Below are 24,335 nucleotides of genomic sequence, written 5' to 3' on the forward strand. Positions count from 1 at the left end.
TGTTTTCCTGAAGTAACAAGGTGCAGGTAAGCCAAACATACCCTAATTGTGCACCCACCCTGTACTATATATATACACATATACTATACCTATACCCAGGTAACTGGGAACTTCTTGTGTATTGCTGAAGCACAAATAAAGTGCAAATCTTGTAATAAATCCCCCAAGTATGATCAAATTGCAATTACTACCAAGAATACTGAAAAGATAATAACTCCCATTTTGTTCCCCAGGATTGTTGGCTTGGAGCTCTCCCTGCCACAGAAATATTGACACTTCCACAGTATTTATTTAAAAACATTTATTTGATTTTTCTCTACAGTTAAAAAGACACCTGTTAATAAAACTCAGTAGATTACCAATAGAATATTTTCTTCAAAGCATAAGGCATAACAGTCAAGTGTTTCATATAAGTGTTAGACTTGAGGGGCTGGACTCTATTTGTATAAATACTTCCCAATAGCAAAAACCTTTGTTCCACGTTACTTACTGATTTAGAAGGCAGATTTTGACAGCCTATTTTTTTCAGCTGAAAAGACAACTAGCAGAAGATGTGTTCTCTTGCTATTTTTATTCTCTCAAAGATGAGAAGACAGCATTTCTTCCCACTTTCTGTCTTCCATTGTTTTATTGGATTCTCTCAGATCCAGTAATTTTTTCAAATAGGATTTTGTCCCAGAATTTTTGTTTTCTGCTATCTTTAAAAAAAGTACAAAATCATTTAAGGGCTGGAAGATGAGAGGGGAGCTCTGAGTGTGTTGAGCCTTTTGAGAAGAAAAAAATCCGCCTTATTAATAGTAAAACCTTGGAAGAAATAAAATCATGGGAATCTGGGTACTTCTAAGAATCTCTTCTCTGTCACACACTCCCTCCCCTCATGGTCAACTGGTTTTTTGCAGTGTAATATTCCATACTAGTATGTCTTCATCTTTTTAAACTCAGAGTGAGAAACACCATCTCAATGTTGGGTTCTCCTGTTAGCTACAGTGGCACGTACAAGACAAGTCTCTATGCTGCTGTTCATGCCTTGTAGGTGTAAGTAGATATTCATGGGTTTTTAAAAATGAGGCAGGAGTCAGCTCTTTATGTGAAATAATTGCCTCTCTGTAACTTGTTGAAAAATATTCCATGTACCTGGGAGGAATGCATTGGAAGAGAAATGTTCAGTCTGCAAGCCCTTGTGATTTATCTCCGCTAACCTTGTCAATCCCATCAGTTAAACACTGCCCTTTGTTCCAACCTATTCTGACTTTACTTTGTATAAAATTTGCATTCACTCATAAATTTTGCGTAGGTTCATTTTCTCTTTTTGACTCCGTGGGGTGGCACATCTTGAGCTCTTGAAATGCTGAGTCGAGCAAATGACATCCCAAGTGCTTCATTTGTTCTCCTTATGTCTGGCATTCAATTGCTGTCTTTATCAGCTGGTACCTACATGGCTGCAGCAGGTTTTTATCTCTGCAAGTGGAACTGTTGAGTAGTTTTTGGTTGTGCAACCCAGGAGCCTGAGGAAAATTTCTGCTGTCTTTTGTCAACCACCTCTGCCCCAAAAATGGCTTTTCAACATCAGAACTGCATTAATAAAATGTTTATTTAGCACCTTTCAGGTTGAAGGATCCAAAAGCACTTTACAAATAACTACACACATCATCACTGAAATGCATCCAAGCAGAAAATCAGCAGACAACTCACTGCATACATTTCAAAAAGAACAGACCATGGCCAGCTGCTCGGCCAGAAAGCAAAGTTGAGGTTTGAATGACCTGTCACAAACAGGGATCGGATTTGGGGTTGGCTTTTAAGGACTCATCTGAAAAACCGACACAGTAAAGCTGCATTCAAGCCAATTTAGCCACATCAGGAAAGTGAAAATTTGCATCAGCCCTGCCAGGATTAGAGTCTGTGGTGCCAGGGAGTCTGGCCTAATCCTAACCTGACATTTAGATGACTAAACCATCCCCTCAAGGTAGAGGACATACCCAGTAAACTCAAGTTGCAAGTATATAGTAACACAGTGCTTTTTTTTCATCCAGAATTCAGCTGTTTATACATAAACATCCCACATGTAGAGTCTCTGCCTCTTTGCAAGCACCAGGCATCAATTTACAGACCTGCAACTTTTCCAGCTTTGGGGGAAGGGGAAATGTGACCTTCTGAGCTTGAGTAGCTACAACAGTCTTTCCAGGGAAGTTGTAGAAGGCACTTGGCACAGCTGAACAAAGCACCTGGAAATTATCGGGAATGATCCTCATTCCTTGGGAGGACAAAGATTACCTGCAGTCTTTCCAGACATAATGTTGACAGTTCATAAGAAGTATAGGCCAAATAAATTCTGAGCAATGTCTCCTTTTCTACAGAAGTACTCTCAAATGCTGGAAACGTCTCATGAACATACACAGCCCAGCTCCTCCTTGTTGCAACTTGACAGAAGAACTTGGGCATAAATGTGTAAATGTGGCTTTGTTATTCTGAGCTACATGTCCTGGCTGTAACAAGGATTATGTTTTCCACTTCAGCAAAGGAAAATTATAAGGCTAGTTTTATACAATTTGAAAGCACTTAATACAAAGTTACATTAATACACTGCATCATATGGCCTATCTGTGGAGAAAATACTGAAATACTACCATAGGGCTGTTCAATACTAATTTTTTTTCTTTCAACTTTTTATCTTAATACTAGAAAATATATAAATCATTTACATGACTTTATGCAAAAGAAGGCACAGCCGGTTATAGTTTACACAAGCGCAATGCATAATATGCAGAAAAAGGGATTAAAAAGAAGCTTCACATCCCTAATAGATACATTGTTGCAATCCATTAAGAAAAGTACTTCATCAACAACAGAAGTGTTCAACACTTGAGAGCTATGATATAAAAAAATTATAATTCATTTAATGCATAACAGATTTATATATACTTTTATATATAAACACTGTTGAAAAATGCTAACATAATAAAAGTAGATTATCCATGTAATGAAAAGTGCAAACCAAAGTAATAAAGGGTTTCACAATGTCCTTCTCATGACACAGGAAAAACTAGCCCATAGGAATGAAGTGTTAAATCCACCAATACATCCTTGGTGTGATGAGGCATCATCAGGATTTCTGAGCATTTGGGGAAAGCAGTATTGGTGAAGAGGCTCTGTCCAGACTGGGGAGTGGCACTGGTATGTGACCATTTAGCAGAGTTGGAAACTGTAAGAGGCCAAAAGGTAAAAATTAGTCTTTATCTCAAAACATTCAGCCCAAGAAGCACCTGGATTTAGCATTAGCAACTGGCTCCAGATGGTTTCAAGAGTTGTGTTGTCTATACAATAAGACATCTCTACCAAATGCCTGCATCAGCCATTAGGAATGCAAGATAGAGGACAAAACCTGAATAATTTGTAAATGCACGAGGATATAAAAACCTGTTATTGGCTCTTTTATATATAAATGTTCACATAATACATTTATCATCACCCTGGAAAAGTGAACACTACAGAGCAATCTTTGCCATCCATTCTGTTTCCGAAAGTATTTTTTCAGTTTACACATTATTAATTACAATACATCCTTTTTGTCTTTCTTTTATACAGGAAAGAGTTTGGCAAAAGTGAAAGTTCAGGTGTAGTTTTATGGCAGAAAAAGTATACCTGGGGATACAAAGTTTGGGGAAAATTACTCTCAAGTAATTACAGTTTCTATGTCCACTCACAAACTACAAACTAGCTCCACCATTCAGCAGGTGAAGCAGAACGTGTAATGATTTATTGTGGAGTCATTTATTGTCACCTGCTGCTTCAGAAGTGCTGTGCACAAACCTTATCCAGTACAGAAGCTGTATATTCCTAGTTCACAATGGCATCATGACTGCACCTTGCCTGCAGGGTGGGTATTGACTAGTTCTTAACATCTGACCTGACAAAAAAATAAAGCAAGTAGGTGGAATAAACTTGCTGCAGCATGAGGCAGGAATTATCCCAGTGGTAGATACTGATCTGGCCTCGAGATCCAGCTCCATGAGCTGTGCTGTGTTTCTGTTGGCTTGAGGAAGACAGAGCTGAAATATCTCAAGCATCTGGTGTATTTTTACCCCTTATCAGATCAGTCCTTGGACAGCCAACTGTGGTGTAACCACGCCCTCCACATGCATATAATAACGTGCTCCTAACAAGTTTCCTCTTCCACTCAGATGGTGGTTGGTGATTCCTGTCTTCCACCACTCCATGTAAAGCTGGGCCAGGCAGCACAATGCTGCAGGGCACCATGCTCCTGGTGTGGCCCAAACTGCCTGATGCCTCTGCTTTAACCACACCAAACCTCAGGAAATGCTTCCATCACTTCTGCCAAGAGCCATTAAAACACAGAAACTGATTACAAGCTCTTCCCTGGGTACGCATGGAGTGTGGCCTGGCCTGTGAGGCAGCCTGAGGAGAGCTTTACCCTGCCACCTACGCTGGCTGACCCATTGTGGGCTTGGCCAGAATTCAGCTGTGGCTTTTGCTTCCTATTTGCTGTTAAAATAAGGCTTTGTGCTCTACAGCTTGTCATCATGGCATTTGCTTGAATCAAACATCATTTACAAGGCCCTTTGGGTCTCTCAGCAGGGAAAGCCAAGGGCACTTCTCACTTTCAGTTCCCCCAGGGAATGGCCAACATGTGTCTATACAAACTCATTCCAGGTCTCAGCCCAGTCACTTCTCGGGGGAAATGTCTGGCTGTTTCTAACCATGGGTGCAAAACCAAGGTCCAGTAGGGACTAATGAGTTTATTGGAAACACAAAGGAGTCCTGAGCTCCATGTGCAGCTGGAGGTAGAAAGACTGATTATCCCAGTACCTGAGCAGCTCCTTGAGCTGGAGCCCTGGATTTGGGCAGTCAGCCTTCCTGAAGGTTCAGAGACTAATACAGGGTCCCTGTCTAGCAGTAGCCTTCTCCTCTGTTAGTGCTGGCCCTCCACAGCCGTTGGGGTGTTCATTCCAAGGGTGTCTTTGCACCTTCAGCTGTGCAGATGGCCATTGGGTTCCTTGCCAATCAGCAGATCAACATAATTTCTTCTGTGACTTAATGAAACAACTGTACTGCAGCAGCTAAAGCTGGAGCTGCAAATACCATGCCCACTGTCTTCTTCCTGAGCCTCAGACAAATGCTGCAGCTGAGTGCTGTGGCCATTGTGGGTTATTTAGTAGTTATTTAGCTTTGTATTTACCACATCTCTGTAAAACTTTGAGAATTTTACTCTGCCAACACTCAGGAGAGAGTGGACACAATGCTGCCTTTCTGCTGTTACATATGGCAAGGTCATGCCCAGAGGTGTGTCTTTGGTTGAGGACACATGGATAACTGGCAGGACAGCTGGAAATGGAGCCTCTGGGTTCAGAGAGCCTTGTCCTTCTGAGTGAGAAATAGCTCATTAGGACGAAAGGATAAACCTACACCCATCTCACTGGGTGAGATCCAAACTGTCTTGGTGTTCCCAGAGTCTTTGTTCCAGCCCTCTCCTGGCAGGTCACTGGTCTGCACTCTTCCTGCAGCTCTGAGCTCTGTTACCTGCTCTCTCCAGGGTCCAGCATTTATTTCTCTTTCCTTCACACAATGTATGTGTGCTTTCTGCAGCAGACACTGCCCTGTAGGTTCTGACTGTGCTGCCAAGGGTTGGAAGAGGGTACAAATAAGTAGGCCTCTTTAGAAGTGATTGTTAATGCCCGTATTTTCTTGATCTGTTTGAAAAGCTCCAGACTGATGTGAAGAGATGTTCCCACAATGTCTCTTCCATATTTGTGCATTCAGAATGAAACCTGTGCATTGGGAAGACCTACCTGGAACAGAGTGTTTGGTCCCTGCAGCCTGGCAGGACTCAGAGGAGCAACAGGACTGAGGCTGCTCCAGAAGTGAATGCTGGACAGCAGCGGGCTGGGGGTCAGCAATAATCCATTGGGGGTCTGCAAGACAAAAAACACACCATGATGCACAGCTCAAAAGTTACAGCTCCATGCAGCGCTCACCACCTCTAAAGCCTTACACAGCATCTACTGGCTCTCTTTTCCAGTGAATTCAGACAAACAGCATGTTCAGCAGCAGCTGCCCATCCAGCCCTGCATCCTGTCTCTGGATAGCTGCACATTTCACATTCCTTCATATGCAAATTGATTTAATTTTTGTCTGCTTAACAGAAATTGTGTCCCAGTGCCTGCCAACACCACCTAGGCTCCTTCAGAAACAGTAGAACCTTTTGAAGGGCAGCAGTTCCTTGACCTGACTGCAGCTTTTGAGGCATTACTACAGTTGTGTGTGGAGCTGAAAGGGTCACTGCTGGCCTGTGATGTTTCCTCCCCTGATGGCACTTTCTCTGTAAAGGAAGAGGGTTCAAGAAGCTGGCAATGCATGGGCTGAGCAGGGAGAGACACGTGTCCCAGGGGGACAGCAGAGAGCACAGCTAATTGTTTGAAAAGAACCAAAATGGCAAGAACTTAGGATCCAAGGCTTTTCCCAACTCAGAGGTGCCTCCTTCCAGTGCCACAATGCACAAGAATTGCTGGGATTGCCCTCAGCAATTCTTAAAAGCACGATTAGAGGGGAGGTAGAGTTAGAGCACATGCAAATCTTCATTCAAATGAAGAATTATGTGAATAATTCTGTATCCAGAATAACTTTTATCATACCAAAAAAAGAACATGTGACACTTTCGAAAAAAGTATTTGGCATAATGAGTTAATCTCACCAGTAATCTTGATGCCAATTATCAAAATCAGTCCTATTTAGCAAAGCACTTAATGGAATTTGAGTACACACTTAGCAAGCAAGCACGTGCTTTGCTATGTCAAACAACTGTCTGAGTGTTCTGCTAAGCTGGGGCATCCTTTTGTCCAGAGTTTAAAATACATAAAGAGAAGACAGAAGACAGAGAGTACCTGCATCTCCCTGCAGTAACCAGCAGGTCATGTGTTCTGGTGCTCCCCACCAGGCCAGAAACACAAACTCCCATGCAGGGAGGGCAGTTGCAGCCGGGGGTGTCCCTTACAGCTGCTGACACCAGGGCCATCACACCTGCTCAGTGCCAGCCCCTGCAGCCAGCAGGCTCACACAGGCACTGCCATGGTTCACTGCATTTGGAGTGCCAGATTCACCTGCCCAGCGGTGCCCGAGGCACCAGCCACAGTGGCTGGGGCTCAGGGCAGGCACACGGAACACGGACCTGCTGTGGTGGAGGTGGATCAAAAACACCAAACCCCATGGAAGAAACCATGTTTGTCCCAAGGAGTAATGAACCTGTGCTAGTAAATCAGCAGGTCACAGGAGTACCAGTCAGGGTTGGGATATATCTGCATGCCAACAAAAGGGCAAAGAGTGGGTGGAGGCCTGGCAAGGAAAAAACATCAGTCTAAAGCTCATCAAGTGACAGCTCTTGTCAAAAAAAAAAAAAAAAGAAAAAAGAAAACAAGAAAAAACAGAACAAACAAAAAAACAAAACAAAAAACAAAACAAAACAAAAAAAAACTAAACTTGTCAAGAGTCCTTTACAAACACTCTCTTTCCAGAAGCATGGTGCTTTCATGGGGAAGGAAATCAGCAGCACCAGCAAGAGCCCCTCTCCTGTTCTCCTGTGCCACATTTCAAGCTGATGCTCCACTGGCAGGCAGCTGCTGGTGGAGATTTAAAAGACTGACAACACACTGAATTAGGTCAGGATAAATACTCAGATCTACTTACAGAAGAGCCTACTAACCTTAAAACCAAAGATATAAGTAGCTAGACCCAACAACATTCAACCAAGGACAAAGTACTGTGGCAACTGTACCAAGAACTCCCCTGGTTAGCCTCCATTCTTTATTTTTTCTCTAAGAAGCTGCAGATATCTAGAACTCAAAGTGCAGTTCTTGAGGAGTCTTCTGAAAATAATGAGGAAGACTTGGAGATGTTTTTTCCTACCTAGATGCAGCCAAAGCAAGTCTTCAGAGAGACCTGAAAAACTGAGTTGCCCTCCATCTCTGGAAGCACACTGACATGTCTAAAACAGTGCTAAGGCTCATATTCTTTGATGAGCAGAGCACTCTGCAAGTCTGCAAGTTCTGCCAGAACCAAGAGCCAGCCAAATGAAGCCTCCAAATCTGTTTAATATTTAATGCAAAAAGAGCACAGGGCATCCCAGGCTTGTTCTCAAGTATTGCCATCAGTCAAGTATCAAAACCACCAGAGGAAATCTAAGTGTAAACAACACCACAGGACAGCCTATCCCTAAATTACATGCAAAAATTGATGTGTCACTTCATTTTCTGCCCACATGCAGACATGCATCTGGTATTAGATGTGAAACCCATTGGGAAGTTCCTACTTGTGAAACATCACTGTAATCTAAGCACAGGAACAGTTTAAATAGAAATAATTCATTGCACAGAGAGGATTCTGTTAAGCAATGATGTTCATGCCTCCTGACTTCTGTGACAATGTGTGTAAGTACAATCTTGTCACTTCTAGCTGTTAGAAAGCAGGCAAGTGCTGTCACACATACATTTCTGTTCTAATATTGATTGTGTGTATCATGTGCCCTTTCACAGCATTCCACCTGAGGGTAATTCCTCATGACCAGCAGGTACAGTGGAATGCCATTTGAAACATCCTCTCAGGCAGCAGGACCTTCTCAGAACAGACATCACTCCTGCAGCAGACATCCTATTCTGCACCTGCCCCTGGCAGCAGGTGTTCACACTGGGATCTGATAAATCAGAGAACGTTTGAGATATGATGCATGTTCTTCGTTGGACAATGGGATGAACAGCAGATTTCCTGTCTAAATTATGGCCTTAGCTATTCTGCATTGTGATATTACAGTTATCTGAATACAGCTGCTATGTAGTTTTCATTTTATATTCACTAGGACGAGTGTTTAGGATGCAGGGTGCTTCTTATCCACACTAGAAAAAGAAGGCTAAAGGAGAGGATAAAAGCTATGTTGCTGTATAGCCAAAAGTTTAAATAATTAGACCCGGGAACTACCCTACACAGATGCCATATGTCTCTTCTGTGATAGGACAACTTGCAAAGATTTGTGATGGCTTTAAGTTGGGTAACATTCATCACAGCCTTAGCTATCCCTCCTGCTAAAGCAGCGCCACAATCCTCAACATAATTCCCTCCTACATCTTTCAGGGGAGTAAGTACACCAGTTCATAGGTGCATGGGAAAGTTAAATATTCAAAGAAATAATTACAAAACCAGGAAACAAATCTCTGTTCATCCTGTGGTTTGGGGGCAGCAACAGATAAAAGTGGGTTTGAAGTAAGTCATAGTGTCATTGTGTCTGGTTGGCATCTGATGTTGTCAGATTTGCTCCCTATGAAAAAAATACTGTGGTTATACCACAGTTAGAGGTTGTAAGTTTGTCAATGCATCTCAGTTTTGGTTTGCCACACTTCTGTTCTTCCTGCCAAACATAACTTCACTTAAAGGCTTTGTGATGTCAAAAATGGCAGGTGTCAGCTCACAAACTGCTCTTTTTGGTGACACAGCTTTGTATCTTGGCGGCTTACAGGTGTGCCTGAGCTGCACAAACTCACTCTGCAGCCAGCTGACAAGCTCAGGAGAGCAAATGCTGTGCTGTGCTGGCTGAGAGCACTTGCCAACACTCCCTTCTGCCAGCCCTTGTGCCGTGCAGGCACACAGTGCTGCCCACATCAAACACCTCCAACACCTTCAAACAGGGAAGAGGTGATGGGATTCTGGATACCATGGGTCTTCTAGGCAGCCTGAAGTGAGTGAGTATCGTAATATGATCCCAATATTACCAGGTGGAACGTGCCTGGGCTCTTCTGGCCCTTGCTGCTTGACCAGAGGCGGCAGCTGTGGTGGTTTCACCTCAGAGACACCCCTGGCTGGCTGTATGTGGCAGCTGGCACATGGAACAAGTCCAGGCAAGCAGGAATTCAGTTTTTACCTCTAATGGAAAGGTTTTAGGTGAGGTGAAGAGGAAAAGGAGACGGATTCTGCTGGAGGGTTAATCCAGAGTTTTATTCCATGGTCACAGATCTCTGAATCTTGGTAACAGCTCCAACAGAATCCCGACCGCATGGTCCCGTGTCTTTTTAAACCCAGGGAAAGGGGGAGGGGAAGGGGTAGGTGTGCCACCAACCAGGTGGGAGGGGGGCAGTCTCAGGGGACAATGACACCCAGACTGGCCAGTGACCCCAGGGCTGGGAAGCATCTTTTGAACTGCACCAACCAGACCACGCCCTTGCTGGAATGTTAAGACTGACTTAGCAAGGGGGCAAGGGGGAGGGGAAGGGAGAGGTTGGCATACCTGAGGGGCTGGGAAAGGTGAAACAGGATATTGCTTCACACTGCAACAAGTGAGGGCTTGTAACACACCTTTGTACTAATTTATTTACTGCCCACTTTGCTACATTCAATGCCAGTATTTGCATCAACTGCTACTTCAGGGCTGGGGATCTTGGGGGATATTCCACACTGGGATAATTTTATTCTTGGATTATTTTTGGTCTAATTTTGAAGTGGTATTGTAAGACAAAACTCACCAATGAACATCCTGAGTCATATCTATACGATTTTACCCTTCTGCTCTGAACTCCTAAGCTTTTTTCATAGACTAGCTTGAAAATGAGAACTCACTGTTGACATTACCACAAATATGTTATTAAAAAGAACAAAATAACCTTCTCATTATTCAATAGTTCTGTGCTGAAGGGAAGCTCTGGCAAGTACTCTGTGAATTTGTACATTAAACTAACTTCAGAGGAGCCTGTCTTAGAAACCACTTAATTTGCTCTGTGTTCAGAAATTAACAAAAAGTTCACACTGTTTGAATGGATTCCAACATCTAGTAGAGAAATCTAACCAAGCATCCCACATGCTCAAGTTGTGACCTACAAAACCCCTGTGGTTTTCTTTTTGGCTTTTTCCTGTTTGTTTTGTAGATCTGGAGGCTGGTTTAAACTGATAAACAATTAATTAATGGCTGCCCATTTCCTTATTCTTTCAGGCAGTCTGTGAACTGTGATGGATTTCCCACACTCAATTAGGAACAAACCCCAGGAGAAATCCACTTTCCACCCCTTGTTCAGAGCACTGCTGCATTTCCCTCTTTGCCATATGTTGGGGTTTTCTCCCACCAGATGGTGACAGACCCACAGAACTAACACTGTTGGCCACAAGGAGGAAATGCCTGGAGACAGGCAGGTCTTACCTGTGCAGTGAAGAAAGCTGGAGTCAGGGATCCCGAAGGAAGCGCGGGGCTGTTGAGGGCAATGGAACCGATGTCAGTGCTGGAGAGAATCATAGGTGGGGCAGAGATTTCCAAGCCTTTGGGTTTTTTAGCCTTTGGGGGAAGAGATGGGGATTTGGCCTTGGAGCCTGAGGAGAGGTTCAGAGGCTCAAGGGAATCTGAGTCGTGGCAACTGGAGTCAAGGAAGAAGCTCTTGTGTTCTGTAGGGAGGGGTGAGGTGGGAGACAGAGATGGTGACCTGGAGGAGGATGATGATGGAGATGAAATGCTGGCACTGTTGGGTAGCATTAAGGAAGATATTTTAGCTGATACTGAAGAGTTGAGGAAAGCAGAGGCAGCTGCTGTTTCAGAAGTAGAAGGCAACGACACCATGGGCCTCGTAACTTGTTTGTCTGTTTTGTTTGTCACAAATCTGATAACAGTTCGGACTTCTTCAACTGGTGTGTTTCCTTCTGACTTCTCCAGTTTTTCTGTTTTGATGGTCTTGTAAGGGTCTGGCTGGTTCTGCAGAGAGTTGATAGTGAAAGAGGAGTAGAGGCCAGAGTGGATATATTCATTACGGCTTGTGCTTTTCAGTGCTGACAAGCTGTGCTTGTGCTGATCCCTGCTCTCCGGAGGCATCTTACAGTCGCTGTCCTGCAGCAAAAGGCTCTCTCTGCTGATTTCCACAGCATGGGGATCCATTTTTAAAATCTCAGGAAAGGAGACAAACTTGTATACAAACTTTTGTCCGATCACTTTCTTGATGATGTTCTGCAAATACAAAGAAGGTGCTAGAAAGATCAGTGTTTCAGAGGTGGCCAGTACTGCACACACAAGGGTGGGGGGCACTGCCCCCACATAAAGCTATGCAGGTCATTCTGTGGGGCTCCAAATGCTGATCACCCTTGGCTTATTCCAATACCTCTCTCTCTCAGCCAGGGAGTCCACTCCTGGCTCCTTATGGTTTCCAACAAAACCACCATCACTTGGTGATAAAGACCTACTGGTGGCCTGTTTCACTTCTGCTATCTCTGAAGCAGCTTGGGAATATTTTCTTTCCATAAAAGCAATTCTGCTGCCTTGTGGATTTGAGCCATGCCACCACTTGCGTTCCACAATAAATCCAAACTCCTTCATTCATGCCACCTAAAACTGACACCAACACCTGAGGATGAAGTACTCTCAGAATGTCTGCAAGGGACAAAACCACCTCAGCCTCCTGGCCCCAGTTATTTACCCTCTGTTCCTTACCACATAAGGAAAGGATTGAGCTAAACTTACAGTGACTGTCTTTCTGTCAATGATCGTGAACTTGTGTCTGTGAAAAATGCAACCCCTTGCATAGGCTGGAAAAGTACTTGTGTCCTGAAATAACCCCTGCACCATCTCCAGGCTGGCATTAGGCTCAGGATGCTCACTGGTGCAGGCAGAAGGTTTTCATCAGTCTAAACTGACTACGGAAATTAATTATTGAAAAAGTCCCAAACCTCTCAAATGTTTGTAGAACCATTTATTTTTTTCTTGAAGTGTTCCCTTTATGTAAAGAACTGATTCTTTTGAGACTTTTTATGAGCATCCTGTTTCTAGTCCCAGTGCTCCTCCTGCATACCCAGGTTGGCTGCTTGCTCTGACACAATTCCCAAGGGTATGTGAGCTCCTCCACAAAGGCACTTTGTGGCACAGGCCTGGCTGAGGGACTGGAACATTTACTACCCTAAGCCAAGTGCTGCAGAACAAAACAAGAAATATGTCCTGAGATTTCCGTGCTAATTTCTCTCTTCTTGAAACCCCTGGTGGAGAGTTTGTTAAGTTTTCTCTGAAAAACCCTTTCCAAGAGACTTCCCTTTAGTCCAGCACATCTGCTGCACCTCCAGCTGGTATTCTGCAGACATCTGCTCTGCTGTACATATGGGAATGTAAATATTTACAAATTTCCTAAAAATCTAATTGGTTTTTCATTCTACCACAGCTTCTGACACCAATAGTGGAAACATTTGTTAAGCTGACTGAAAATGAAACAGAAAATTAAGGAAAAGGAAAAGAGACATCATCTTTCTCTATATATAGGCAACAAGTAGTTCTGGGTGCTTGTACTGCCTGCACTACACCTTGCTCAGTCACAAAAGCAAGGATCATTTTGTGAAAGAAGAATCTGCACTTGAGTATCAGAACCTTTTCTGTCCTTCAGCTGAGCTATTTCACTCTGTAATTCATCTGTCTGAACGTCCTGGCATTTCATTCAGGCACCTTCTTGAATACAAAACTAACCCTACAAAAGAATGAATACAAAAGAACCCTGGGATGCAGCTTTGCATCACAGGTCAGGGGCTGTGGCACAAATAGAGGATGTTGTTTCCCAAGGCGATAACAGGGATCTGTAGCAAAGAGAAGAATTAAATTCAACAAGTTCAGACTAAAGGCACAAACTGCCCTCTTCCATGCTGAATTGTACATACATCTACCCACCTGGCAGATGCTGCAGTGTCTTTTTTTGCCCTCCAGAGGTTCAGGACAAATAGTTAGCCCACAGAATCGCAATCTGCATTGCTTTAATTCCCATGGCTTTGGGCTTGGGTTTTTTTCTTCATTGCTAATTAGGTGCAACATTGGATGATTGCACTTTTTCTGCACTCCCAATATTGCCTTCTCTTTCCAAAGAGCAAAATCTCTAAACTACTCACATATGAAAAAAACCCCATCCCAACTGGATTTTTGTTTCCTTTCTTTTATATATATTTTTTTTAATATTTATATTTTAATTTAAAATAATGCCTCCCCTCTGCTCCTGGCATCTTTGAATTATTGCTAAATCAAGCACTAGCAACTGAGATTCTCCTTGGAAAATGTGACTCCCAGCAGAACAAGATTAAATGTATTTAAGGATTGCACTTTTACACTGATGCAGGCTTGAAACAGGGGAACAGTGCTATAAAAAGCAACTGAACGGACTGGTGAGTTTATACTTCCTTTGTTATTATTAAATACAGTTATATTTTAAGAACATTGCAGTGCTGCTCCTCCAACTCTGTCAGCCCTGCAGCAAAGGCCCACTTAACGATGGCTTGAGATGAAAAGATTCAAGTGCAGATCCCTCAAGCACATTGCAGGCTTCTCTTAAATGTGTAGCCTGAGGAAATCTCCACCGGCATGCAAGAGAAAATAAGGACACAAATTAATGAAGTGCCTCGGAAAGGCACTGACTTTTCCATATTCTTTTGACAAATAATTGAAGGTAAAAAGCAGCATATTTTTACCATCATCTCAGTGATCTGTCAGAATCATTCTGAGCTATGACAGTTCAAACCACAGAAGACAGTGTCAGGCACCACAACAAGCAGTTTGAAAGGACAAAGAATTGTGCCTTCCTGCATCTGCAGGAACACTTAGACCACTTGCTTGGTAGCAGGACAGTAAGTGTATATGAACATTCAGCCCTATTTTATTGTTGTTGTTTGAATTTTCTAGGTAAATTCCCTCATGAACAGGCTTGCAATGAGTGCTAGTGGCTGCTGGCCAGGGCTGCAGGGAGCCAGGGTAGGACTGCTGGGCCAAGCAGCTGCTGCAGAGAAGAAATGAGCAATTGGGACAAGAGCAGGGGCTCCACTCCAACAGCTTAAAAATAAAAAACCTTATCAAGAGACAGCACTCTGACACCGAGAGAAAGGGCAGGCAGTAAGGAATGCCCCTCTTCTGTTGGCTGCTTGAACACTTTACACTTCCCCTCCTCTGGCCCCAGAGTACAAAACAGTGACTACAGCAAACGTGCCCAGCCCACCCTGTGGAGAGGTGCTTGGAAAGCTGCAGTGCCTGCTGCCTGCTCCAGCACATCAGCCCTGCTAGGGAGCTCGTTCACACCCCAGCACTTCAGGAACTTGCTTTATGAGCCCTTCCAAAAGCAGCCTCACCGGAGAGCTCTGAATCATCAGCTGCAGGGATGGCTCTCTTCTGCCCCTGTCCTCCACAGAGCTGCTGGCTGAGCTGCTTCTCCCTGCAGCTTCAACTGGACTGTCCTGGGGAGGGGTTGTGTCAACTATGCACCACTGAAATCCATCATGTGTTTGGGTTTTATTTTTATCAGCTCTGACTCCTGCTCCGTGTTTGAGCCATTTAGAGCAAGTGTGTAACTATACTACCAGGGTGACTGAAGCATTTTAGTGGCTTGGCCCAAACCTGTTAGCTAGAAAGTTTGCTGGCTGCAGGAGCCACTTGGGAGAATGATCAGGGACGTGGGATTCACTTCCTAGTCAAACTTCTGACTAATGAGAGATCTCAGAAGCAGGAAGACCATTTTTCCCTCTTTCCGGGAAGTGACCTATATAATCAGGATGCCCAAGACTCACAATTTATGTGAAAGAGCAGAATGAACTTGTCTGTAGGTACTAGACATCCCTGGTCAGAAAAGAAGAAAGACCAGAGCTGTAGCTGCTGCTCCTACATCCCACTTGGATGTGTTGCAAGCTCCCTGGCTCTAAGAGTACTGAGGGGTGCAACACATGTAGGAACACAGGTTATGAATCCCTCCCAGAACTCTATCCAGGCTGCTTCCAGCTACTGGGACCCTACCCAGACAGGGGGCTGCTCACACTCCAGTGTCTGAAGTACACTTGCTGGCAGGAGGTACCTGAGCAGGATGGTCTACTCTGGAAAATGGGAGTGTGTCCACATCAGCATGTGCAGGCAGGCAGACTCTGCTAGCATCACAGGTTATGCAGTAATGCTTTGTACACTGTGTGTGCAGAAGCCAGATTTTGTAACATTTTTGATGCAGGCACAGGTGCCACTACCCTGTGCACCTGTACTGACCTTTGGAAGATCAAGGCTCCCATTTAGCTGGATTTCAATCTTTCTTCACTCACCTCCAGCTGGAAGATAAAGGCTATTTCTCTGGCTAGCACCTATGACCATGTTCTCTGCTCTCTATACTGCAGGTCACTGGACATCCCTTTCCTCTCACATCAAACATGAACTCTTTTATGTGTCTTTTTGAGGCAGTTGTTCTTGGGCTTTCTCCTCTACCCATCATCTCTTACTGAGCATCAAATCCTTTACTCCCATCTTTCCATATGGATAGCACTATATAACCATTTATGCCACTTCAGCCAAGCACTTTCTTGACTTCCACAAATCACTCTTGGATGAATCTCCTTCCAGTTTTCTGTAAAGGTACTTTCTAATGTCTCTTAAAGTACTTCCTTGTAACACCTCTGACCTGCACCACCACATAGTGTATAGCTGGTAGTCCGGGACAATCACAGTGCTTTTGTTTCATTGTAGGATTCTATTTCCCCTGAGATGTCTTAGAGAAGACCTTCCCAAAAGTAAAGTAATAATTTTCATTATCCTGAAGTATATCCTCATTTATATCCTGAAGTTCAGAAAGCAACCAAGCAAGGGACCCTCACCCAAAACAATTCTTCCATGCTTCCACCCACACTTGGACATTAAAAATACAAACTAGTAACCAGGTTACAGGGTTTGACCAGGGTTATGGGAGGGGAGTGAATGCATTGGCACCTCTGAATCCTGAAAGCACCTGAGAAGCCCTGCACTGCAATGAGCACAAAGCAGCCCATATTAATTTAATACTATAAATCATGCTGCCAAGCCATCTAAACAAGTGGGCAGCCAATAACTGAAACTAAAACTGACTGAATAGCAGACTGAATAGCACTCACTGAGTAAAGCCTTGGGCTACATACTGTTCAGAGAACATGCAAAAATATTGAATAGCTGCTCATCCCAACAGTATGTGACTGTACAATTAAAGACGCAGCATAACTCATGCAAACATTAGGGTTATCCAGGGAACTGTGATTCTTTTATTTCCTAACTTCTGAGGACTTGATTTCCACATTCCACAACCTCTACATCTTATTAATGTCAGTATCAGCATGTAATTTCCTGGATTCACCCTCCTTCCCTCAGAAAAAAAACCTCATGGGAAAAATGACTGGCCTCTCTCTTGTGGTGTCATCGTGAAATATTCATAGGGACGTGCAGTAGTCTTGAAACCCCTGGTGACTTCCAAAAGATATGTGCCATTACAGCTACCATAAAAACAAAATAACTGGGTAACCTGAGGAAAAAAAATAAACTTATTAACCCTACTCTTATAGGTATTTTACTGATAGCTGAAGTGCTCTGTGTGGGAATAGTGCTGAAGCATTTTCTTGCCTGAAAGCATTGCAAGAGATTTCTGACTGGCAAACGTGTGTGACATGATGGACACAAGCTGTAGGTAGAGTGCAGGATGCCTTTCCTCAGTGCTATCTGTCATCTGTGCTGCTGCTCTGTTGAGGCAATAGGAGAAATGCATTAAATAAAATAAGAGGGTGGGGGGAAGAATTTGGGGAACAAATGAAACAGGAAATGGAGTCTTCAGATTATCTACAAACATTTAGCAACTATAACCATGGCAGCAAATTACAATCAAGACATGCCATACTCTACATTTCCTGGGATGCTTTTTATATGACTTTAACATAAATCTAGCCATCAGCCTCAACAGCATGTCATGCTTGCTTTCAAAGCCAGGCTAAGGAACTTGTCCTAATTGTGTTATTTTTCTCCAGTACTGGAATTAATTTACTTTTAAGTTCAGATGAATCAGATGATGAATTTTAACAAGCCACTGTTCCCCCCAAGCAAAAGGCAGAGCTCATAAACCCCCACTTATCCAGCAATCAGGTTTTATTTCTCCATGGTGAATAATTTCAAAGATAGACCATGAAACATTAGTTAGTTCAGGGTCAATTGTATGCAGTAGGAGCAGAGGGCAGTCCAAGAAAGGAAGGTCCAGCCCATGTGCTACCATAATTTCTAAAAAATCACTGACCCTTGTCTCAAACTCACATGCTGCCAGATCACTTAAGTTATAGGAAGAGAAATTCCTGTCAATAATCCCATGGTGCAAGTGAAGTCTTGTCCAGAGTTCTGCCTCATCTTTTCTGCTGCCACTCCCCCATCTGCAGCTCAGTGTTTGTCACATTTGTTCAGTGTGCATCATCCCATTTGCCCCTGCACCCCCAGCTGCCAACACATCCATCATTGCACACAAGTAGGGAGGGGACAAGGATCTCAGAAGGCTCCTTAAAGCTACCTCAGAGTCTAGACTGCTTTTGGGCTTATCCCACAAATTGGTGAATGGTCTAAAGCAAAAGAGCATTACAGTCTGAGAGAGGCTTTTTCACCTCCCCAGTCCTTCCCCTTTTGTTCTGCAGGGGGGAAGGAAGAATGTCAAGGAGCCTTTCCTCCCTTTCTTGACTTCTTCCCTCCTGTGCTGTGCAGTACAGACTGAACTGAAGGCAGAGGAAGGGTTCAGGACTGAACCCACTGCTGAGCACACCCTGCCACTCCGCAAGGATTCACTATCTGCTATCTTACACCATTCTCTCTCACACTTCAAATCCTGCAGCCAGGTGCTGTGTCCCTCTGCACTCTCCCAGTAATCCACCTTTCTCCACTGTCTCGGAACCTACACGTCACCAAACACTATACCCACAGAGTGAGAAGCTCCCACTGTTTCATTCTAAAGGAGTTACTCTTTCAATTTAAATAGGAGTAGCCATAGGCTTGGATTGGGGTTCAAACCCTGATTGCAGTACCTGGGGAAGAAAAAACTTATCCTTCTTTCCATCTAGGAGCTGTGACCTCCACTGGACCGCAGAACACCTGAAAAAATGGCCAAAATCCTTCTGCCACACTTAGAAAAAACTGTCAGGCAGAAGACCATCTCTACAAACAGCAAGCAGTTGCCTCAGCCAGAACCCTGATGAAGAAACTGTACAGCCACTCTGGCAGATGCTGCTTGAGCACAGACAAAACAGATGACAAAGGTGTGTGCGTGCTGGGGGCAGGGAACTGAGAACAGAACAGGGGTTAAAAAAACAGGTTAAGGGATAAAAGAAGCAGGAGAGTCTCAGGTAAGGAGCCATTATATTCCATTACTTCAAAGAGAACAGAGAGGTCTCAAAGCACAAGTGCTACAAATATCTTGTTCCTTGTTTTTGGGCAATATCTGTTCAGTCACTAACAGCATATTTGGGCTCTGCCTGGCTCTGCTCTTCATGCACCAGCAGGCACTCTGTCTCCATTGATCCCAGTCAAGTTTATAACCAGAGGGGCTACAATCATATAATGAAACAAGCTTCCCCATGCTGAGCAGAAGCCTTTTCAGCACTGAGTGAAGGGGATGCATCACATCAACTGCCCAGAACAGCCACTGTACTGTCCTCACCAAATCCTTTCATGCCTTCTCAGTCAGGCCACCTTTGAAACGTATTAAGTGGGAAAATCTGACTTCTAGTGGACAAAACACTAACATCCCTAAATCTGAAACTAAAATTTTTTTTCAGGAGAAGGAGCCCCTGTGGGTCATGGAAAGTCTGATCATCCAATTGTTGTTCATTGTTAATTTGCAGTCAACATGTTTTTTGATCACTGTGTTAGACTGACTGCATAGCAATGTGCCCTGCAAGAATTAGTGCACTACAAATAATACATGACAACAGCACTCTAAGGTCAGTCCAGAAACAGTATCTACTTTCTTCTGCCTTGTGCAGGCAGCAAACATGCCCTAATTGTGCTGAACACTGGCATTACTCACTGTATAATTTCATCTCACCCTTTTTTCTGAAAATCAAGATGAAAACAGGCAATAAGCACAGCTATGAAGTTCTCCTTCATAATACACAAAATCTATAACAGTCTTTTTTTATTAATATTTAATCTCCAAGAATATAGGAAATAGTAAAACCTAGTAACTTGGAATTTGTATATCTTATTGAAAAATATCCATTTAAGGAGAACTAATCCTGAAAAGATTTAATATCGATTAGTAAAACCAATATAATATTCATCAAAAAAAGGGTGCAGAAACAGTTTGGAAATTCCTTTAATTTACTGGAGTCTAAAATTGAGAAACGTGAATATGCAAGATTTGTGTTCTACAATATCTGTATATTTGTATTCTACAATCTTTTCCTTCTAGGATCTTGACTAGCTAGAGGAACTTCTGAATACCTTACATGGAGAGGAGAAATATTAACTGGTAGCATTTCTATTTTCTTAGTGTGCATGAAAATAACAAAATTTACCTTGTCATAATAGTATCTGAGCGCCCGGCTCAGCTTGTCATAATTCATATTAGTTTTGTTTTTTCTGAGTCCCCACAGCTTAGCCACTTCTTCTGCCTTGAGTAGCTTGAACTCGCCATCATTAGACGTCCAGCAAATGAGGTGCTCGTGTTTCTGGTCTAGCAGCAACTGCAAAAGGAACTGCCACAGTGTGATTGCACTCTCCATACCTAGAAGGGACAAAGGAGAGCAACAGTGTAAAAAACATTTGGGACCAGGTGATCCACCCAACACTCATTTCAGTAATAAGCTCTATGCAGGAGTCATCCTACATAACTGAGAAAAGGAAGCTACCACATCATTCACAACCAAACATCCACAAGACCTACAGGTCTTCCACTGCTTTTCCAGTATTTTCCCCACTGCTGTTCTCTGAAGGGTCACATAAAATAGAGGAAGTATTTAGAAAAGCACTGCCCACAAAGTTCACATTATACAAGGTCACCACCAGTTGGTGACACCATTCATTGTCAGCAATCACTCTTCAAAGGAACACATAAGGCAGGGAGAAAAGGACTTAACATGACTATCCACTATTTTATTATATTAAAAACCTGCTGTTTACAGCCAGGAGGAGTTTACTGGACTTGTTCAGATACATCACTGTGAAAAAGGGGAGGATGAGGGAAGACCAGAGCAATTGCCTTTGATTACAGGACCAGAAGCTAACATCGCTTCCCCCTCCCACCACCAGACTGCCTTTGCCTGTTTTGTTTTTTTCCAGGGCCTCAAATTACTCTTGCTGTTTCTGTTTGCCAATTCAAATAGCTCAAAAGACATTCTTGATTTTTTAGAAAATCTGGAAGTTCAGTACACTTAACCACAGTAAAGTAAGTGATGTTTACTCAGAGCCTCTCTTTAATGGGGATCTTTTCTTTCATTATCAAAGGTACAACTGAGAATTAGGAACATTTTTAACAGTGCCTTGGTCTCACATCTGAGGCTGGTTGAATTTTTTTTCTCTGCTAAAGATTGTTTGAATATATTTTTCCTCTGCTAACTGCCTGTGCTACTGAGCCCTCCCTAGAACAAACCTTTTGTTCAGGCACTGCAATAAAAGGATAACTGAAGGCTGGCTACATTCCAACTCAGCACAGGTGTATACACAACTTAAAAATTTGGAGCATTATCACTGCTAACAACTTTTCATTTTAATGAAGATGGAGCTAAAGTTGACCTTTTAAACTACAGAAATATTAAATGAGATTTTCACCCACTTTCAAAGACATTCCCAGCCTCAGCATGTTAACATTGGATCAAATAATTTTTTTTTGCCTCTCCTGATTCTTATCTTGGATATGGTATGTCACAGAGATTTATTGCTGTGGTATTAATTGACTATGGTGCTAATGGGGCTAGTTATTACCTGAGTTACCTGTGTGCATGAAACAATGGGTACTTTTGTCTTTATCTAGACAAGCTCAGGATTTTTAGCGCCCTCGTTCACTTTGTTTCCCAATGCAGTGTTGTTTGTGCCCTAGCAGATGACACGGACAGGATGCCAGGCTGGCTGCCTGCCGCTTCCCTGGATGTGCGTACCACAAGAGGGCACAAGACTTCCAGCTATCCCCGGCAGGGAACACGAGAGCGGTGGGAACAGCTGCCTCTTCAGGTCTGCCCGGCAGGAGGGACATCACCGTGCATAAGGTTCATGAGTATAAAGAAAAATAAATTGCGCAAGCTAATTTACTAGCGTAAAGAAAGTTAATGAGAACACCGTCAATGGTTTTGCGGAAAAACAGGATTTGGAGCTATGTTTTGGTGCAAATAATTTTTAAGTAAGCTAGCCAAACAGGGGTTGGCAGAATTGATGATGATTTTATTATCTCTTCAAAATCCTCATTTCTCTAATTAACTGAGAGTCCCGTCTGAATGACAAAGACAAAACCACTGATGCCCAGCTGAGTGACACCATAACTACGCAGCCCTTTCAAAGGTCATTTGAGGCTCCGAGGAGTGTCAGGGATCCTGGAAACAGAACAGACTATATGGAAGGTCTGGCACTTTCAAACGTTTGCATTTGCTTCATTGCAATTTTATACAAATCCTTTCCCACATAAAATAAGGCAAGAAAAAAAAATTCATAGCTAGGATTAAATATACCTGACAGTTACTCGCTTTACAGCCTTTAAATGTTCCTTTAAACTACACCCTCTTTGCAGACATTAGCATCTTTAACAGATTATTTATCTATAACTTCATAGATAATAAAGTGTCCCTATTAATCTGGCATCATAAATATACAGATACACATCATATATGTATATACTTTCTAATACTTGCAAGTTTTGCAATTGACTTTGCTAAAAAGGTGTATTTATATACAATCATATTCCTCCTAAATAATTCTATTTTCTGTACATCACATATTTTGCAGCCATACCCTGCATAATTTTAACTTGCATCATAAAATTCCTCCTAACAAGAAATCACAAACAGAACTTCTGTTGCTCTGGAAAATTTTAAGTACCATATAAATATCTTCCTTCAAAATTGTACTAAAATGTGTCCTATGCTACAAAGACCTGTCAGCAGAACTTCAGCTGAGGAAACTAAAGAGGGTTGAGAATTATGGAAGTACCAATACAAACTTCACCACCATATCATCACCCAAAACAGTGTAATACCTCAGAGACACAATTCTCTCCCCCAGATCTTAAAGTACAAGTTCAGCACTCATGGCTCTGAAGAGAGGTTAGGTGGAACTGAACGCCCAGTGAAGAACATTTTGCTGCAGCCTGCTCCATCCCCATTCACCTCTGCCCATGAAAGCTCACAAGGTAATCTGCAGCTAACTTTGTACTAACTACACTTTCCATGATGAACCTGTTTTCTGATGCTTATCATCTGTCAAATGTAAACAGTTTTGGATTCCATTTTATCTACTGAGTGTGGCACTCAAGGTGACTCAGCCACAGGCATAATGTGAAGTGCATGAACAGCACAAGCCTGGGTGAGAGAATCCTACAGGAACACTCACTCCACAAACCATAGGTCCTGGTGAGCAAGGAGGGGTGATTCCCATCAGGTTATCTCATAAAAGGGTTCTGCCACCTTTTTGTGGCAGTTATTCCAGCTGAGATCCATGGATAATCTCTGCGGGTCACTCCAGGGGCTGGACCCAGGGCAGATGGCTGTGGTGGGATTAGATTCAGGCAGCTCCTCACAACCCCATCTTGCCTGACCACAAACTCTCCCAAGCCTGTGGCTCTGAAGAGGCTTTATCAAGGACCTGTGTACCTCAGACTTCAGCATCAATGTGCTCAGTTGGTACATGCATAAATCTTCTACTGGTATGACCCAAGTCTGCCCCTACAGAAATGAGATTAAAACAGCTCAATGCTGCATTGTGCTTCATCCCTCCATCTGCCACTGAGTTCCTGTATAAAGCTTCCCATATTGCTTGTACAGCAACTGTTTGTATCACTCCTACAAGTGGCAAATCATGCTAATTACATTTTTAGCTGATCATTAATTGTATGGTCTACTCTTCTAACCACCCAACTTGAGGTGTGCAGGTCTGAGTCACACTGACTATTCACAGCTGTAACTACCTATAACAGAAGCCTTGGTCTAAGTATATATGGTGAAGTAAAATCTCAGATTTCTTGAATTTGGTAAACTGGTGTTAATCTCATTTCCATTCTGTAAAATGTGATTTGCAGGGGAATAGTTGTAGGAGGATCCTCTGCCTGGACTCCTCTCTGAGAAGGAGTTTGGAAAGCAAAGGGGTCCCTTCTGCACCCCATGACTCAGAGAGAAGGCTTCTCTAATAAACTTTGTCTGAAGCTCCCATTCTGCCCATGGCAAATTCCCATTCTGCCCACAACAACAGAAAAATCTAAGATTCTGCAGTGACAGGATTTTATAACTGATACAAAATATTTAATTTCCAACCAGGCCAACAGATTTATTAACCTGCCTTTCTCAATGGGAACTGTTTTGAATTCCACAAGGCACTAACTGTCCCCTTGGGAGGACAGAATGGCCACACA

At 43.0% G+C, this 24,335-nt stretch overlaps 1 protein-coding gene across 1 annotated transcript in view; it reads right to left on the minus strand.

Annotated features, from left to right (window-relative positions):
• Window positions 1-218: 218 nt before the first annotated feature.
• The window catches only part of ELK3 (ETS transcription factor ELK3), a 37,510-nt gene continuing 13,393 nt past the window's right edge, over window positions 219-24,335 (minus strand). The window contains exons 2-5 of the mRNA XM_054631941.2: window positions 20,302-20,510; window positions 11,186-11,977; window positions 5,808-5,930; window positions 219-3,202 (exon numbers count right to left, since the gene is read on the minus strand). Of these exons, the coding sequence (XP_054487916.1) occupies window positions 3,104-3,202; window positions 5,808-5,930; window positions 11,186-11,977; window positions 20,302-20,508 (1,221 nt within the window). The 5' untranslated portion in view covers window positions 20,509-20,510 and the 3' untranslated portion in view covers window positions 219-3,103. The remainder of the gene's footprint in view (window positions 3,203-5,807; window positions 5,931-11,185; window positions 11,978-20,301; window positions 20,511-24,335) is intronic.

This window comes from Agelaius phoeniceus, chromosome 5, assembly GCF_051311805.1.
Source record: "Agelaius phoeniceus isolate bAgePho1 chromosome 5, bAgePho1.hap1, whole genome shotgun sequence".
Taxonomy (NCBI): Eukaryota; Metazoa; Chordata; class Aves; order Passeriformes; family Icteridae; genus Agelaius; species Agelaius phoeniceus.